Source organism: Lepidochelys kempii, chromosome 1 (genome assembly GCF_965140265.1).
Source record: "Lepidochelys kempii isolate rLepKem1 chromosome 1, rLepKem1.hap2, whole genome shotgun sequence".
Classification (NCBI taxonomy): domain Eukaryota; kingdom Metazoa; phylum Chordata; order Testudines; family Cheloniidae; genus Lepidochelys; species Lepidochelys kempii.
The window spans coordinates 60,944,483-60,963,829 of NC_133256.1; the positions used below are offsets into that span (position 1 = coordinate 60,944,483).

A 19,347-nucleotide genomic window follows, 5' to 3' on the forward strand; every position below is an offset into this window, starting at 1 on the left:
CACCACCAAGCATCTAACAGATATATAACAGGGAAAGAGCCTGCTTGGAAATGTCTTTCACCCTAAAATCCTCCCAAAACCCTACACCCCCTTTCCAGGGGAAGGCTTGATAAAAATCCTCACCAATTTGCATAGGTGAACACAGACCCAAACCCTTGGGTCTTAAGAAAAATGAAAAAGCAATCAGGTTCTTAAAACAAGAATTTTAACTGAAGAAAAAGTAAAAGAATCACCTCTGTAAAATCAGGATGGTAAATACCTTACGGGGTAATCAGATTCAAAACATAGAGAATCCCTCTAGGCAAAACCTTAAGTTACAAAAAGACACAAAAACAGGAATCTACATTCCATTCAGCACAGCTTATTTTCTCAGCCATTTAAACAAAACAGAATCTAACGCATATCTAGCTAGATTACTTACTAAGTAAGTTCTAAGACTCCATTCGTGTTCTGTTCCCGGCAAAAGCATCACACAGACAGAGAGAACCTTTGTTTCTCCCCCCCATCCAGCTTTGAAAGTATCTCGTCTCCTCATTGGTCATTTTGGTCAGGTGCCAGCAAGGTTATCCTAGCTTCTTAATCCTTTACAGGAGGAAGGGTTTTTCCTCTAGCCAGGAGGGATTTTAAAGGTGTTTACCCTTCCCTTTATATTCATGACACAAGCAATACTCTATAAAATCGGGGGCAAAGGGATGGGTAATTCACTATAGGACTATAGCTTCTTCCATCTACCTATGTTTGTTAAAGGAAAATTAGTTCATGTATGAGTAGAATCATTAGCCACCTCCACTAAAGCTGACATAAACTGGATTATAAATTTGGTGAAAATGTGAGTCAGATTAGCACCTCCTGGTACAGACTAGTTCTTTAATTTAAATTATTATTTTTTCCTTTTGTTCTGTCATTTTGCCCCTTCATACTGTTGCTGTTTATTCTTTATACTAGATCACTATAAAGTTTGATAGCAGTTTTCTTCATGTGTTTGTCAAGGGAACAATTAAGGTATTTTTGCAAATTAATGATCTTGTTCTTCTCCCTTCTTTTTGGGCATACACTGACCATAGCTTCTGTAACTATAATTTTTGTCTTCTCTACTGTGCAACTAGGTCCTCTGCCGATTGCTATCATTAGTGGCTTTTGTATCATTCTGTTTCATATTTAAAATTATAAGTAGAATTTAAAAGGGCTAATAGTCATGCATTAGGGATTGTTGATAACAGCAGCTGTGCACTAGACAGTTCTTATTGTATCCAGTATTCCAAAGCCATTACACTACTTGCTAGTGAGTTAACCTTCAGGTTTCTCTGTGTAGACTTCCTGGAACCACAAGTTCAGATCCCTAAGTTCAGAAGGTCAGCTCAATCCTCCATTCTTCTGAGGCTGTCTTGCGCAATTTACTGTGGATGAGTCTTTGAAATAAGAACCTACCTACATAAGCCATGACTTTAAAAAATAAAAAGGGGGAGGCACCTAAAGTTAGGCTCCTAAATCTATCACCTAAACAAGTGGCCTGACTTTCAAAAGTGTTGGGCACCAAGCAGCCACCAATAAAGGTACTTTTGCAGCATACACCAATTTTACATTCTGTAGGGTCACTAAAACTCTCCAGCGTTAAGGGTATGTCTACACTACCCACCGGATCGGCAGGCAATCAATCCAGTGGGGGTCAATCTATCACATCTAGACTAGATGCGATAAATCAACCCCCGATCACTCTCCCGTTGACTCCTGTACTCCAGCGCCGTGAGAGGTGCAGGCAGAGTCAACCAGGGAGTGGCAGCAGTCGACTCACCGTATTGAAGACACCATGTAGAGTAGATCCCCCCCCCCCCGCACCTCCAGTGTAGACAAGAGCTAAGACAAACTTCTGAGTTCCTAAAATTTCAGCCAGGTCCACCTGGGACAAACCTCCACTATATGTCTCTCATGGCATTTTCCGAAGAGTAGAGTGTTGCCCCAGTGACCCTAACCAAAATGTCTTCATATTATGATACTTATTCTCCTTTTTTACAGACTTTGAAGAAATAGTTAAGAAAAGCTAACAATGCTGATATTTAAAATATCATCTGAATTAACAACCGTTGAATTGAATAATGAGTTTCACATCTCTGATCTATTGTCTCGAACTCTACCAACTCCAGCAGCCACTGCCACATTGATTTCTCTAGTGTCACATTTTAATGGTTTTCTTTATAGCCGTAACAGAAACTTAAGAGCAGGCCCAAAAACGTACTTAGGTGCCACTTCGCTCCAAAGTATTCAGTGTGAGACTTGAACCTGACCCTCCTACATCCCAGGTGAGTGCCCTCACCACTGGGTTGGAGAATTGGTCTCTCTCTGGCCCAATGAAGAGTTATACAAAGTGGAACAACTCCAACATGAGACACTGAGATACCCACCCCAGAATATCCTATGTGGAATGTGGGAGACCCAAGTGCAAGTTCCTGCTCCAAATCAGGTAGTGCTAGAATTTGAATCCTGAACTCCCACATCTCAGGGGAGTAACCCTAATCACTGTGCTACTGGCTATTTTCTGAAGCATCTCTCTCTTTCCTCCTCTCATCCACCCCCAAAAGGGTTGATCTGGAGAGGGTTCACTGCTGAGGATCCTGAGTGTAGGGAGGGGCCTATTTTGGCCCATCTATCAGGCACAAAAATACTAATGAGGACTTGGGCCCAAATCCCACCCCTTTTCTTTGCATTTCTCTCTAGTTAGTTTAGGTGGCTCCCCACTCAACTTACTGGCTTCTGAACCTCCCTACTATCAATGGCAGATTAGCCACTTGGCCAACAGGGTCTGTGCCCAGGGGCTCCAGCTAATTGGGAGCCCCTGCACCCCGACCTGCTCTGCCCAGTGCTCCTGCAAAGGAGTGGGGTCAGGGTGCAGGGTTTTGGCAGGTGGAGCATGGGAAGCCCCCACACCTTGACCCCACTCCCTGGCAGGAGTGGCGGGTGGGAATGGGGTGAGGCAACAGTATAGGGGAAGGAAGAGAATTCAACTTATTCAGTGTTAAATCTGCAGCACGAACAGTTAACAGGAATAAAATAGAAAAACTTAACAAAAATATATAACAAATGCTCATTTACATAGTAATTTTTCATAAATAGAACCACGCTTTAATACATAATAGTGTACTTTTAGTGAAAAACTTCATAATGTTATATTTGAGTTTTCATTAATGAACAGACCTACATACAACCATTTCTGCTGTAGTTGCAATAACAATCATTTTTATTATTCTGTCCAAAAAAGTTGGGGTAGCTAAAACCATTTTGGTGCATTTTCTGAAACAGAAGGTGTCTCATAAGATTATAAGTATAGCAGCTGCACTGAGAGATCTTGGACATGAAGCACATTAATACTGTATGTGAGAATATAGCTTGAAGTGAAGGCAGGAGTCCCAGTAACATCTGCAGGATTGTGTTCTTAATGAAGTAGGTGGAGTGCAAGACCTAAAGTGACTTACTGTACAGGGGAAAACTTAATTGTGTAAAATAAATGTACGAAGAGTCCAACTGAGCACGTAAGCAAGGTGTAGATGTTATGCCGGCATTTAGCAACTGGGCTCTCACATATTTTTAAGGCCCCTGTTGAAATGGTATTTATGTGCTGTGGAGAACAATGTCAATTGGGGGTTAAATAATATATTGAGATCAGTACAAACACTTGAAAGCTTTCATTTTAAAGCCTGATAAAATGGGAAATCCCATTGTTTCTCCCCCTATTGTGGCTAAAGAAAATCTAACTATGACCATTGTATTCAATCACTTAATTCCGAAACCTGAATTGCTGTCAGTAACCTAAAACACTCAAATCTTTAAACCTCCCTTAGTTGATCAATTTGTCCCCTAAAGCAATTTATACTACAGTAATTCTCATTGATGCCAGTGAGGGAAGCACTAAACAATTACTGGCTGGCCTGCTGCTGAACTCCACTAACTAGGTGCTCATGGTTCCAACAGAGATTTCTGTTTATTTTAGGTCAAGGGCAGCTTTACAAGCCAGATTTTCCTCTTCTTGGTACAACCTGAGCCAAGAAAAACCCCTCACGACTCAACACTGAGAACAAAGTATTGACCTGACCACTGACTCCAAGGCTTGACTCAGAATCCTCTGGAGCACTGGTTCTAATACATTAATGTATTATTGCACCAGTCCACCAAATCTTAGCTACTGTGCTTTTCTTTGAATAGTCAAGGCTATTTAGAACAGGATTTCATATTCAACTGTAGCCTTGAACATTACAGCGTATGACTTAAAATAATAAATAATAATAAACCACCCTCCCCACACATACTCTACAGATTGTTTTCCCAGGAAAGCATGTTCTGCTGTTTTTATGCCAGCCATCTATTTTTAACATTGGATTTCCCTTTATATTTCTGATTATAGTCATTGTAATACTGTGTAGACTCATATTTTTCACAGTAAGTTGCTATTTGCACAATTGCAGATACATACATAACACTGAAGGCTCATGAATAAAATTCCATGAACTGGTGGAAGTCCGTACTTCCAAAGCCAGGCTTTATACAATATTTTAACACCACAAAACTATCCTGTGAGAGATGCTTTGACACCGGTTAAAAGAGTTTTACATGCAATATTTTTTAAAAAACACAATCCCCTCCTTGTATGAATTAGTATAAATAGGAATCAGGAAATATAATAGTACAATAACGATAATTTACTGTCATAGGAGGTTATACACCAACTACTATCTGTACCATACATAATGCTCAGTATATTTGATAATACTAATATCAAAACAGTATTTTCTCATTCTAAAACATTGGTATGTATTGCCCCAAATTGAAGGAAGTAGTAATACTGCAATGCTTATTAATCAATTTAAATATAGAGTGTGCTTTTAACTATCCTGTAAACATTTGTTTTGAACAGTAACTTGGTTTAAAGATATTGGTCCAAGAGCATTAAATTATTTAAGAAAAAAATTGAATTCCAGTAATCTCCAAATGACTTCTCAGTTTAAGTTTAAATGAAAATAATTAAAGTGGAACTTTTAACTAGGATTTTGTTTATTTTTTGGCAAGGGCACAAGGGGAGGTGTTTGTGAAACTGCAAGCACACATTTCAAAGTGGAAGTTTTACTTCCTTTTAAACTGTAATTATCTGCTTTAGAAAGCCTATTTGGATTCTAAATTTCTGTTGGGTTTTTGTTTTATGAATTCCAGTACTATATAACAAATGTTACAAACCAAACAAACTCTTTATGGAATCCTAAGAAGTCATGTGCTTATGTATTTTGTTGGTTGACTGCAACAGTTAAACAAGAAAACACAAGTCTCATGGTTGTACTGACATCATTGATTATGCCGATTCACAAACAAAGACATCTCAGCACTATACAAGCCAATGCTTTTGTTGTGAAGCCAAAAACAGCAATGTTAATTTAATCTCTATTCAAACTGGAAGTTCTGGAGGCTGCAGTGGGCAAAACGGGTGCCAGTCTATTCTGCTGCTTGCCAACAAAAAGAGGAAAAAAAACCACCTTTGTGCATATACTGAAGACACAAGGAGAAAAAAGCTACTGCACACACCAAAAAATCTGATAAAAGTGGTCATCATCCTAAAGAGTGTATTATGAATACAATTATGAGAAGTTTAAGTTATTACCAAGCACTTGATCATAAACTTCTTCGTAAGCAATTTGGTTACGGTAATCAAAAGATGAACACTTAAGAGACTGAGGATTTGTTAATCCTCTAGTTGCCCTCAAATATACATAAAGACACCAAGTTAGGCAAAAACAAACCAAATAACCAATTCAGATATGCACTTTTTTCTCCCTAAGGACTCCAACTGTGTGAGGTGGTCACCATTCTCAAATCCCACTGAGCTTAGGAAGACCTGCAAATGTTCAGGATCTCCCAGGAGACACTCAGAATCCGTTCCTGAAATGTACTAAGTCAGCAGAACCAATTGCTAAGAAGATTGCCAAGTTCCAGAAGAGTGTCCTGGGAATTGTAGCGAAGACCAGGCAGACAAGCAAGTGCAGAGACTGGCAAGTCATATTCTATTAAATAAATGGGGGCTCAGTGCTTTAATGGAGGAGGCTCTTCATACATTTTTCTTGCTAGTGAGTTTTGCTCATGGCAGGATATGGCCCTTTGAGAGTACATAGTTCCACTATTATAAAATAGTAATTTGAAGGGCATGTATTGTAAAACAATGTATCTACTTATTTCTGTTTCAACAGAGCCTAAGGACCCCAAACAAGCTTCAGCATATTAGGAGCTGTACAAGCACACTACAAAGACCTTCCAGGCCCCAGAGAGCTCAAAACTTGGGATGACATACACATATACAGAAAAGTTAAGCCAATACTATTTCCCATGCGCTTACTGTTAGGTTAGACAGTATATATAACATCTGCTTGATAGACCAGATGGTTCCTTTAGAATTCAAGATAATTTTACATGATTTCACTCGTTTTTTGAAAGTTTGTTTGTACGTGTTTAATTTTAAGGAAAAAATACCTACATGTCTTAATGCACTGATCAAAGCTAGGAAATCACGAGCTAAGTCTGACAGACTCAATTGTTATTTCATTTCACTCCCCTGCTTTTTTACTTCCAAATATGATTTAATAGACAAAATATCAGCTTTAGTTTTCTTCTACTGCTCACCCACATGTGCAGAGTTATTGACCAGCTTGTGCTGCTACACATGCGCCAGAGCACACAATGATGATGCTCATGCTACTCTATATCTGTCAAGTCCCATATTTCATTGGACCCATCAGATTTCAGTGAGACCCCAGTGACCGTCAGACTTATGCCTGGCTGAATGGGTTGGGGAGACAAGTCTCAAATGGGACAGGTGGGAGCTATTTCAAAGAAAACAGAACAACTGAACTAAGAAGAAGAAAATGTGGAGAGAAAAAAAAATCAATATGACATGACACACATGCTGCCTGGAAAGCAATTTGGTACAGGCAGCGGATCTGGTAGGAAAGATTCAAGTCACTTGAAATAAAATAAACAACTATAATCTGGGAGAAAAAAAAAAAAACTTATTTCTTGGAAAGCCCTGAGAAGTTAATTAAGAACAGAGCAAAATTAACAGTTATTATATTTGTTTCAATTGATATTTTTAAAATGTGAGTTTTTTATAAAAATTTTCGCTCAGCAACAAGAAAAAAAGCTCTCATGTGGGAACAATAGCTAGTCAGCTCATAAAATCATTAGAGGGAATACTTTTGCTGTCTACCATGCAGAGCAGTTTTGCTTTTGGGCGATGGTCCGGATCAATTACAGATTCGATCTATAAAAATCAGGGACAGAAAACTTTGACCATTTTTTTTCCTAATGCACACTAGATCAGTGAAAGGTACAGCTAATCTTAAGTCTATTTGAAATTGCTACTATTCTTTTTCAAAAGTGACACTTAAGGACTCACTGAAGTACAGGCACGTTGCTTTAAAAATGTAATAGATTTCCTGGTCTGCTTTCATCTTGCATTAGAAAACCAGTTAGATGGCAGAAGCCTATTAGTTATATAGTCTATGTCCATGCCAGATCAGGAGTCTCCCCTTCAATATGATCTTCAGTGCTTTATCTATTCTAATTTTAAATGTATCATGTGACCCACAATCTCACAGAAATGTGGATAAAAATAAAAAAAATATTTTGATTTAATTGGATTTTTTAGTTATTTAATGTTTAAAAAAATAAGCCTGTTTAAAATGAAATCTGAATGCAATACAAAATATGTTAGGGCCTAAACTTACTATAATTTAGCTGTAAATGTGAAATATGTTTTGATAAGAGAAGTTTATGGAGCCAAAACATTTAAGGTTGTTTTGTTTAATAAAAATAAATGTTATAGCTATTTTGTGTTTAATTAAATTTCAGTTACCGTCCTAATTCAGCTCGACCCAAAATGACCAAAAGTTAATTATCTCGTACAAAAGCAATATATCATATCATTCACCATTTTCTGACATACTAAAAATGAAGTTAATAAGAAACTGCAAATATTAAGCTATATAATTGCTTAAATAAATGTACATTGTTACACTGTGTTTGCACGTAGAAAAAGATGCACCAAATTTAGTATAAAGGTTCCATTAATTTGTAAATCAACATGTTTTAATCGTTATACCAACCAATAAAAATGCACCTCTCTTTAGAAAACAAGTAGAAATGGAAAAATTATTAAAATAGATTATTTAAATTGAGGCTTTTGACTTGGTGATTTAAATCATGATTTTCATCACATTGATCTAAGTTAATCCATGCAGTCTCGTACACATCCTGCATCTGTGACTGGCAGGAAGCATGACTAGATGACCTAACCTTCAAGGTTTCTTTCAAAGCTGGCCTTAGCATTTTTTTGGGTGGGCTGGCAAAACAGTTTCACACTCTTCCCCATCATCAGACTCCTATTAACCATGATCACTGTGCTACATAGAGGACTAATCTAAGGATTTTGAGGAAGATTAGTATAATGGGGCTGTGTTCTGCTTAATTGACACATTTTAACACAAAGTGTGTGTATCTAGGTAAGAATGGGAAGACAAGACACCCCAGAGCCTCTAGTTACAGAAGTGGAGCCCAGCTGTGGAGGGTTGTGGCTAGCTGCCAATATTTAAAAAAAAACAAAAACAAAAACCAAGAGTTCTCCCAGGAACAAACTGTCCAAGTAAGATGGATACCTAGGGGCCATTAGGCACTCTGTATTCTACTGAATGTTACCACATTACATGTTACCAATAGTAACTGTCCCAACTCTCTTCCCTCTGGCTAGTATTTTATAGAGAAACTAAGGCATAACAATTAAATAAGTTGACCATGGTCACAAAAGGGATGCTAGTCAGTGCTGAATTAGAAAACAGGAATCTCCTGTTCTTAATCTTCTAGGATGACGTCTCATGGAATTTTGTTGCTCTTCCTTGTGGGAAGAGGTAACGCGGGCTACTCAGAGGAGTTAGCTCGGTTGCAGGCAGCTGATTGAGGGGGAACCTACAGTCACACTAGTACCATGAATGAATCTTGAATGCCACTGCCCCATATATTTGTAAACTGATCTCGAGTCCTCACAAAGGGAGTTGTGGCACTGGTTTTCCCAAAGGCCAGCAGTGCAGTGAGGCATAAACAGACAGTGAGTTTAAGGAAAGCTATCTTTCTCAAAGCGGTCTTAACATGGAAAAGGTCTAAGCACCTTAAAAAAAAAAATTTAAAAAATCAGGCCGATATTCTCCTTTACACTTCTACGTCCCTCAAATACAGAGATAAGGAAACCAGCATTTTGGCGTAATCTTCAAGTCATTTCGTCCCAACCAGCAACTTTGAAATGGCATCTATGCTGCACATCAAAAGAAAGGAATCCAACATGTGGCAAGCCTTTCAGTTTTACCTTCTAGAGCCACTTCAAGTGACAGCGCTATACAGTATCACCATTATCAATAAATAAATATATAAATAAAGCCTATATTATAATACAGACAAATGTTTCCATTTTAAAAAAATAAGTTCCAGAAGTCCAGCCCTATTGCACAAACCTGTAACAAACCATTTTTAAAGAACAGTCAATGAAGAACCAGCTTCAATGCTTCCAAAGAGCCAAAACAGATTGAGGGGGAAAAAAATACTAGAAATGAGACTTATTGTAAAATGTATCAGTTTGCTTTTTAAATAGTCTTTAATAATGAAGATAGATAACTGAATATTTGATCCAGTGTTATGCAACTATATAGAGCAGCACGCAGCTATTGCACAATATATCTACAGGATTTCCAGTAGAAAGGAATATATAAAAAGTTCTATCACAGAAGTCCTTGGACATTAATTTTTGGTGCTGGATTCTAACAAATCTTTTGCTTCATTTATTTTTGTTGCTAAGTATGGAGATCCACCTGAAAAAAAGGGAGAAAAATAGATTTATATCAGTATGAAATACAAAAACCATTTAACTTAGAGCATCCCTTAAATTATTGGTGATGTGTTTTATTAGTTTCCTCCCTCTCCAAAAAAATCATTCATAAGCTTACGTGAAAATGTCAGAGATAAATTAAACTAGTGGATAAGTAAACAGAACAAACATGCAATAAAATCTTAATCACTGTGAAAAATAATGCAGAGCAGCACTCTCCTATCAAAGTGAAGTCGTCATGAACAGTCTAAAATTATTCTCTCAAATCATCTTAGTATTTAGACTGAATGCATTGTTCCTGCACCTGTTAAGCAAGGTCAGCTACCCTGAACAGATCATCTAATGAGAACAGCTAGGATCTTTTCCCCCCAGGAAATCATCAGAGGCAAAAATGTTATAAGCCAATTTTTGATATAGAATCATTAAGAACATACACCAAGCCTATTCCATTCTAGATTCAGAGACAGAGAAATACCAGCCAAAAGATGTCACATTAAAGCTATTTAAACACAGTACTCCTTCTAACTTCTGGTCCTGAACAGTGTCATTGCTTTATGCTCCATCTAACAATCTGATTACAGTTCAGTGGTCCTTGTGTTTGTTTTTTTACTCTCCCCTTGAGTGTCAACCATCTGCCTACAGTCACCAAAAACAACATTATAAGGTCTGTATCAGTATCATCACTCACTAGAACACAGCTCTATCTTTAAAAAGAAAAGGAGGACTTGTGGCACCTTAGAGACTAACCAATTTATTTGAGCATAAGCTTTTGTGAGCTACAGCTCACTTCATTGGATGCATGCAGTGGAAAATACAGTGGGGAGATTTATATACACAGAGAAGATGAAACAATGGGCGTTACTATACAGACTGTAACAAGAGTGATCAGGTAAGGTGAGCTATTACCAGCAGGAAAGCGGAGGGGAAAAAATCTTTTGTAGTGAAAATCAAGGTGGGTGGGCCATTTCCAGCAGTTAACAAAAACGTCTGAGGAACAGTGGGGGTGGGGGGGTGTAGGATAAACATGGGGAAATAGTTTTATTTTGTGTAATGACACATCCACTCCCAGTCTTTATTCAAGCCTAAGTTAATTGTATCCAGTTTGCAAATTAATTCCAATTCAGCAGTCTCTTGTTGGAGTCTGTTTTGAAGTTTTTTTATTGAAGAATTGCCACTTTTAGGTCTGTAATTGAGTGACCAAAGAGATTGAAGTGTTCTCTGACTGGTTTTTGAACGTTATAATTCTCGACGTCTGATTTGTGTCCATTTATTCTTTTATGTAGAGACTGTCCAGTTTGGCCAATGTACATGGCAGAGGGGCATTGCTGGCACATGATGGCATATATCGTATTGGTAGATGTGCAGGTGAACGAGCCTCTGATAGTGTGGCTGATGTGATTAGGCCCTATAATGGTGTCCCCTGAATAGATATGTGGACATAGTTGGCAACAGGCTTTGTTGCAAGGATAGGTTCCTGGGTTAGTGGTTCTGTTGTGTGGCTGCTGGTGAGCATTTGCTTCAGGTTGGGGGGCCGTCTGTAAGCAAGGACTGGTCTGTCTCCCAAGATCTGTGAGAGTGATGGCTCGTCCTTCAGGATAGGTTGTAGATCCTTGATGATGCGTTGGAGAGGTTTTAGCTGGGGGCTGAAGGTGATGGCTAGTGGTGTTCTGTTATTTTCTTTGTTAGGACTGTCCTGTAGTAGGTAACTTCTGGGTACTCTTCTGGCTCTGTCAATCTGTTTCTTCACTTCAGCAGGTGGGTACTGTAGTTGTAAGAATGCTTGATAGAGATCTTGTAGGTGTTTGTCTCTGTCTGAGGGGTTGGAGCAAATGTGGTTGTATCGCAGAGCTTGGCTGTAGACAATGGATTGTATGGTGTGGTCTGGATGAAAGCTGGAGGCATGTAGGTAGGCATAGCGGTCAGTAGGTTTCCGGTATAGGGTGGTGTTTATGTGACCATCGCTTATTAGCACTGTAGTGTCCAGGAAGTGGATCTCTTGTGTGGACTGATCCAGGCTCAGGTTGATGGTGGGATGGAAATTGTTGAAATCATGCTGGAATTCCTCAAGGGCTTCTTTTCCATGGGTCCAGATGATGAAGATGTCATCAATGTAGCGCAAGTAGAATAGGGGCATTAGGGGACGAGAGCTGAGGAAGCGTTGTTCTAAGTCAGCCATAAAAATGTTGGCATACTCTGGGGCCATGCGGGTACCCATAGCAATGCCGCTGATTTGAAGGTATACATTGTCCCCTAACGTGAAATAGTTATGGGTGAGGACAAAGTCATGAAGTTCAGCCACAAGGTTTGCTGGGACATTATCGGGGATGCTGTTCCTGATGGCTTGTAGTCCATCTTTGTGTGGAATGTTGGTGTAGGGGGCTTCTACATCCACAGTGGCAAGGATGGCGTATGTTGGCCAAACTGGACAGTCTCTACGTAAAAGAATAAATGGACACAAATCAGACGTTAAGAATTATAACGTTCAAAAACCAGTCGGAGAACACTTCAATCTCTTTGATCACTCGATTACAGACCTAAAAGTGGCAATTCTTCAACAAAAAAACTTCAAAAACAGACTCCAACAAGAGACTGCTGAATTGGAATTAATTTGCGAACTGGATACAATTAACTTAGACTTGAATAAAGACTGGGAGTGGATGTGTCATTACACAAAATAAAACTATTTCCCCATGTTTATCCTACCCTCTCCCCCCACTGTTCCTCAGACGTTTTTGTCAACTGCTGGAAATGGCCCGCCCACCTTGATTATCACTACAAAAGATTTCCCCCCCCCCCCCGCTCTCCTGCTGGTAATAGCTCACCTTACCTGATCACTCTTGTTACAGTCTGTACAGTAACACCCATTGTTTCATGTTCTCTGTGTATATAAATCTCCCCACTGTATTTTCCACAGTATGCATCTGATGAAGTGAGCTGTAGCTCACAAAAGCTTATGCTCAAATAAATTGGTTAGTCTCTAAGGTGCCACAAGTCCTCCTTTTCTTTTTGTGGATACAGACTAACATGGCTGCTACTCTGAAACCTCTATCTTTGTACACTAAAATGTGGTTTAAACATCACTGTGCCCTGAACAACCTTTTCCTAAGCATCTGTTCTTATGAATGAAAAATTATGAACAACATTTAAGGATACAGAAAGGACAAGTATCAGTTCTAGATGCCTGGCAACAGAAGGAGGTGGGCCTTCGAAGACTGGAGAACTTCACTGTGACTTTTAGATCAGGAGTCTAAACCACTACAAACTCATTCCCAGATAGGGTTGCCAACTACTGGGAGTCTCCCGGAATCATGCCCTATCTCCCGGAGGCTACCAAAGCCGAACTGGGAGATTTTAGGTGCTGAAAGTCTGGTGGCGGCAGCGGGGCTAAGACTGCAACGCTCCCTAAAGTGGCTGACATGTCCCTGTGGCCCTCTTAGCCCAGCTGCGCCGCCGACCGGTAGCTGCCCGAGGTAAGCGCCTCCCGGCTGGAGCCTACACCCCACACTACCTCCTGCACTCCAACCCCCTACCTCAGCCCTCCACCCCAGGCTCAGCTCAGAGCTCCCTCCCACACTCTGAACCCCTTGGCCCCACCCCACAGAGCCCATACCCCCTCCTGCACCCCAACCTGCTGCCCCAGCCCACTGAAAGTGAGTGAGGGTGGGGGAGAGCGATCGACGAAGGGAGTGGGGATGGAGTGAGCAGGGCGGGGCATCGGAGAAGGTGCAGAGCAAGGCATTTGGATTTGTGTGATTAGACAGTTGGCAACCCTATTCCCAGATTTAATACAGAAACAACTGAGTGAAGTCCATATTTTTTAAGTGTGTGCTGTGTTGTGTTTGTGTGTTTGGGGGGGGGGGGGGGGGGTTGGGAGGGGCAGAGGGGGGAGAATGCTTACCAATACATATGTAAAGTTTTTCTGATAAATTGGGTTTCAGTAAGGAGTGGGGATTACTGAACTGAATATAGCTTGTCTATTCCCCTTTGAGAGCAGAGGCATGAAAAATAAAATAACTGCAAAAAGTAATACAAGCTAGAGAAATACTAACTATGCACTGTTTAAATGCCAAAAGTGAATTCTCTCAAAATAAAGTCAAATTTGCTAAAAGCGTTTTTTGCTACATTTACATCAAGTGCACAACCTATTTCATTGCCTTCCAATGAGAGAGAAACTTGTATCATGCAATTCAATTTGTAATTTTAGTTTGGATACTCCGTGCAACAATTTTTGTGGCTTTCGCTGTGCATATTATTTCTCTAAAAACATTTGATTTTGATTTATTTATTTAAAATTGTGTCTTCGGATCCCTTAGTTCTCTCATAACTAGCCTATATAACTGTAGTTTTAATCAGTTTCCATTGTTGTCCTTTTCCACTAACTCCATTTATCTGCTACAGTTGTGTATTATCTTTGGCTTCAACCCTGCCACTAATGAAGTCAAAGGAGTTCTAAGTGGGTATATGGGCCTGCCTGTGCAGATGCAGGATTAGGAACTATGGCCCCAATTCTGCAATTGGTAGCGCACAGGTGGGTTGCTGAGTCTACACGATGCCCTGTTGAAGTCTACAGAGCCCCAGGCAAGTGCAACTGTCAGCTCAGATGCTATCTATTGTGGGAGTGGGAGACTTTAGTGTATATCATCTTCAGAACAGCGATTGTCTTAATATGTTGGTACAGCACCCAGCCCAAAGGAACCAAGATCCTGATGGGGATCTCTGGGTGCCACTGCAATACAAAGGATAATGTTTATTAATCAAAACTTTTAACATACTGTACTCTAAACTGTAGCTCTGACCATCATAATATATTACAAATATAACAGAGAATTCCTTTCCTATTTTCAGTATACCTACTTTACAGAAAAACAAATTAAAAAGCAGAATGACAGACAACATCTAAGCAAGACTGTTTAGCCGTTAGCAATCTAAGGAGATAAGGCAGCTGAAAGAAAAGTGCTTACTCAACACCTTATATTGCCAGCGGTCAGTTATCTTTTTATTATGATTGTTAGGAACAAAATCCTGTGAATCTGTCAACAAGAAATAAAAAACTTCACTTCCCCCTTTTGACTTTTGAAATACAGTGCAATTCTACCATCTGTTATTGAAAAGTAGAAACAGGAATGAACATATGGGCGCTCTCTTTCTCAAGCAGCTGTAGTGTAGTTAAAGTTATAATAAGCCTTTCTGTAAGATAAATTTACATTAAAAACCTGGCCAATTAAAGCAACTGTGCCCAGCTTTACAGTTTTCCAGGATGGGTTTAAGAAACCCAGAATCTGATATATTTAATGATTATAGCACTTGTCCCTCAGAGACTTGTGTGCTCATATATTTATGGCCAGAAAAAACCCAGTTCAAGCATTTTTGTGTAATGTAAGTGGGAACTTCATGGCTAGTGTTTTGCCTTCTTCAGAGCTCCTGAAAAACTAACTAGTGAAGTGCTGATCTAGAAAATGAGCTCAGAAGGCAGCAGAGTAACCTAGTGCTACTATGGCATATGGAGCTTGGATATCGGTCTGCTTTATTTATTAGAGAAAACAACAACATATAAAAGCTTACCTGTAAGTCTCACTACTAAATATACAGCACATAATTTCATGAATTACATAAATGGCTAGCTACAACCAGTTTAAGTAAACTGAAAGGAGCTCGTAGTATGTTCTTTCCACCCAATATTAATGAAAACAGTGTACCTTTATCAGGGTGATTCAAAATCATGATTCTCCTATGAGCTGTTCTAATCTTGGCCTTGTCAGCAGATGGACTGTAGAAATAAATTAAAGTGCTTACCATAGTGTCAAATTCAGATTGTAAATGATCAGTTTGCACTGACTTCAGACAATTTAAAACTAGAGGTTTTCACCATCTTGTGGACACAACACACAATTGCACCTTTTGGGATGTAACATTTTAATAAGCCTTTTAAGACATTTAAGGAAGTACACCTCTTTTGTATTAAAAAAAAAAAAAGCGCAGCCAGTACAGTGAAGGAATACTGACAGTTTTTGTCTGTTCCAAAACTCAGCAGTTCCTGCCATATACACTACAGAGACTGTATCAGCACAGTTATGTCAGCGTAGCTATGCCAGCACTACCCTGACAGAAGGGGTTTTCTGTCAGCGTAGGAATATCACCTCTCCGAATGGCATTAGCTAGGTCAACGGAAGCCCTCTTCCCTCACACCTCTAATTGATGTAGCTATGCTAATATAACTTTTCATTATAGACAAAGCCTTACACACATTTAACTGGTTTTCCACCAGTGAACAGGGAAAAATGATTCCCGGAAAATGGTTATTTACGACCAATGACAAAATATATAATATTTGTTGTAACTATGAATCTATACAGAGTATTATTAAAATAATTCCTCATTCTGGTGAGATCCAAAAACTCTGCATTTTTTGTTTTTCCAAAGCTGTTCAATGTGTTATACTCAGGGACATGTCAATTTACAAATGCTACATAAAGCTGCTCCTTTCAATGACAGGAAGATAAAATATGTACTTCAACTAAATTAAGTGTGTACCTTACCAGCAAATAGCCACTTATGGAAGCATTGTGCCAGCACAGTAGCAGAGTTCCTTCTGGTTTGAAGAGGAACATTTGTATTTGAAGCTGTATGGTTTAGCTTTTTTAAAATTCGTTGACGTGGAAAATGTAGCCACCATTTGCAGCAACATTTACCACTTCAAGAGAAGACAGAAGAAGGCAGCTTTTTGTCACTCCACTAAAGAACGCTATAGGGTAACACTGTTTAGTGGTACAAAATTTCAGCAGAGAAGGCAAATACATACTGCCCCCGCCTTTTCTTTTTAGCCTAAGTCTCCAAGAGCAGAGGCTAATACATACTTCCACCCCATTGCCTCCTTTTTAGCCAAAGGCTCCAAGAACCTAACTCCACTATCTGTGCAGGAATGCCAGGTCTCAGCCTAACTATAGTCTTGTGGGGGGACTCCCCTAAATATTGTAATTTTTACTCTTCAATCACGGAAAAATCAAAGCCTACATATGTTGCAGAAGTGGTGCACAGAACTGCACTAGAGAAGAAAAAGCGATGGGAATAAAAATTAGGCAGTCAGAGGCCCTGAAAATTACATAATAATTGAGAAATAAGATTATTTATATTTCAAATAATTTTTATATCAAACTCTTAAAGAGCACAATTTCCCATTATTTCAACCTATAAAGCTGTTAATAAATAGGCTGCTGTAATCTAGTGGATTGACCACACAATTAGAACCAAGTTTAGCTGAGTTCTGTTCTCAGTTCTGCAACTCACTGTGTGACCTGGGACAAGAAAATCTATATACTTCAGTTACCCCACAGGCATAGTTCTCATAGGGACAATAATGTTTGCCCTCCTTAGTCAGGGGATTTCAGACCTACACTGCTAAAGGGCACTAAGTGCAAAGTACTATTAGAATCCAAAAATGAGTATTAATGTATTGTTAAGGTTAGAAATTTTAATGCTCAATAGTCAGGTTATGGCAAAATTGCAGTAAAGTAGTGCAGTTCTGCTCTGAAAAATGACTGATAAAATGGCATGTAACATCGAATTTGCTTAATTTACCAGATGTCACTAATCCTGCAAACTCAAAACACTTTCTTAAACATCACCAGTCATAAAGGTGAAACATCACCAGTCATTGCAAGTTACACTGACAAGCCTCAGTTTCATTAGTGCAACCTTACTCATTACCTTCAGGAAGGTTACACAGGGGTAACTGATTGGCTTTGTACATTTGGTCAGCCATATGCCTCTGGATATATATAGGAACAGATCTATGGAGTAACGTGATGCTATTCTCCAGTCATTTTTCAGAGTATAATCACACTTTAAGGTTGAATACATGATCTCAACGTTGCCCCGTGTGTATGCATTGATTATACAATCTACTGTACTACTTCTGAAATGCAATAACTTATGATTTTTCTACAGTCTTAGATTCTATTGTATATTCTTGCTATCTTTTTATTATTTCATACTTATTTTTATTGATTTATACCAGGGGCGGGCAAACTGTTTGGCCTGAGGGCCGCATCGCGTTTCTGAAATTGCTGTGCCTCCCGCAACAGCCAGGCATGGCCCAGCCCCTGCCCCCTATTCGACTCCCCCGATTCTTGCCCCCGATGGTTCCCCCGGGACTCCTGCCCCATTCAACCCCCCAGTTCCCTGACGGCCCCCAGGGACCCCTGCCCCATCCAACCCCCCTGCTCTCTGTCCCGACCGCCTCTGGACCCCCCTGCCCTAACTGCCCCCCCCATCCAACCTCCCTCTCCCTCCTGACTGCCCCCCCCCCCGCTCCCTGACTGCCCCTGGAAGCCCCGCCTGTAACTGCCCTCCATCGCCCCATCCAACCCCTCCTCTCCTTCCTGACTGCCCTCCCCCCCCCCGGGACCCCTGCCCCCATTCAATCCCCCTGTTCCCCACCCTCCGACTGCCCCAACCCAAGCCACACCCCTGGCCCCGACCACCCCCAAACTCCCCTGCCCTCTATCCAATCCCACCCTGCTCCCTGCCCCCTTACCGTGCTGCCTGGGGCACCAGTGGCTGGTGGCACGGCTGCATCAGGACAGACAGGCAGCCACGCAGCACAGAGCACCAGATCAGGCCATGGTTCTGCAGCCGTGCCGCCCCAGAAGCTTGCAGCCCCACCACCCAGAGCATTGCACCGGCAGCACAGTAAACTGAGGCTGCGGGGAAGGGGGAACAGCAGGGAAGGGGCCAGGAGCCAGGCCGGATGTGGCCAGCAGGCCGGATGTGGCCCACCTCTGATTTATACACTATGTAATTTTTCTAGCTAACATATCAATACTTTTGCCACCACTTACATACCATATATTGAAACAGTATAAAGATTTCCTTTGGAAAAAAAAATCTTTATTTTATCTTGTAAGCTGTCTGTTAAGACAACAATATGTACATTTTGAGTTTCTCTCATCTAGAACTAGCTAACTTACAATTCTCATTGGACTTATTCTGTAAATCTGGAAAGTTCAGGATGTTTGCTTAAAACAGGGAAGCTAGTAACATCTCCTATATTTAGATTCCCTAACATTTTCCGTTATAAAAGGTTCTTGTGTACTTCTCTTTGAAAAGCTCTCAACTCCACTGGCTGCAGCAGGCAGACATCATAATACTTCACTTATAATGCCTTCCCCATAAATCTCAAAATTGAATTAAGCCCCAGAACCGTTACAAACTAAGGATTTCCTTTTTACAGATGACAAAAATGAGGGACAGGGATTAAAACAATTTGCCAAAAGCCACAGGAATTTTATGGCACAGAATAGGGAATCACAAGACCCAAGCACAAGACCATTTTTCTTCCCTTATGGAGACACCAGTTACTGCTCCATAGTTAATGCCGAGTTCCATTTTGCATTTAAAGTACAAATTAATCCTCTGTTTTATGTACACAGCCTCCACAAAATTGTTGTTTA

The 19,347-nt window shown here is 40.1% G+C and overlaps 1 protein-coding gene across 4 annotated transcripts in view; it reads right to left on the reverse strand.

The window, feature by feature from the left end:
- Positions 1–1,933: 1,933 nt before the first annotated feature.
- DNAJC15 (DnaJ heat shock protein family (Hsp40) member C15) overlaps positions 1,934–19,347 on the reverse strand; it is a 54,710-nt gene continuing 37,296 nt past the window's right edge. For 2 of the 4 annotated variants that reach the window (XM_073345439.1, XM_073345450.1), the window contains exons 5-6: positions 15,595–15,665; positions 1,934–9,881 (exon numbers count right to left, since the gene is read on the reverse strand). In XM_073345439.1, the coding sequence (XP_073201540.1) occupies positions 9,811–9,881; positions 15,595–15,665 (142 nt within the window). In that variant the 3' untranslated portion in view covers positions 1,934–9,810. Of the gene's footprint in view, positions 9,882–10,684; positions 12,331–15,594; positions 15,666–19,347 lie in introns of those variants that run through there. The other 2 variants (XM_073345420.1, XM_073345430.1) reach the window with 2 other exon arrangements.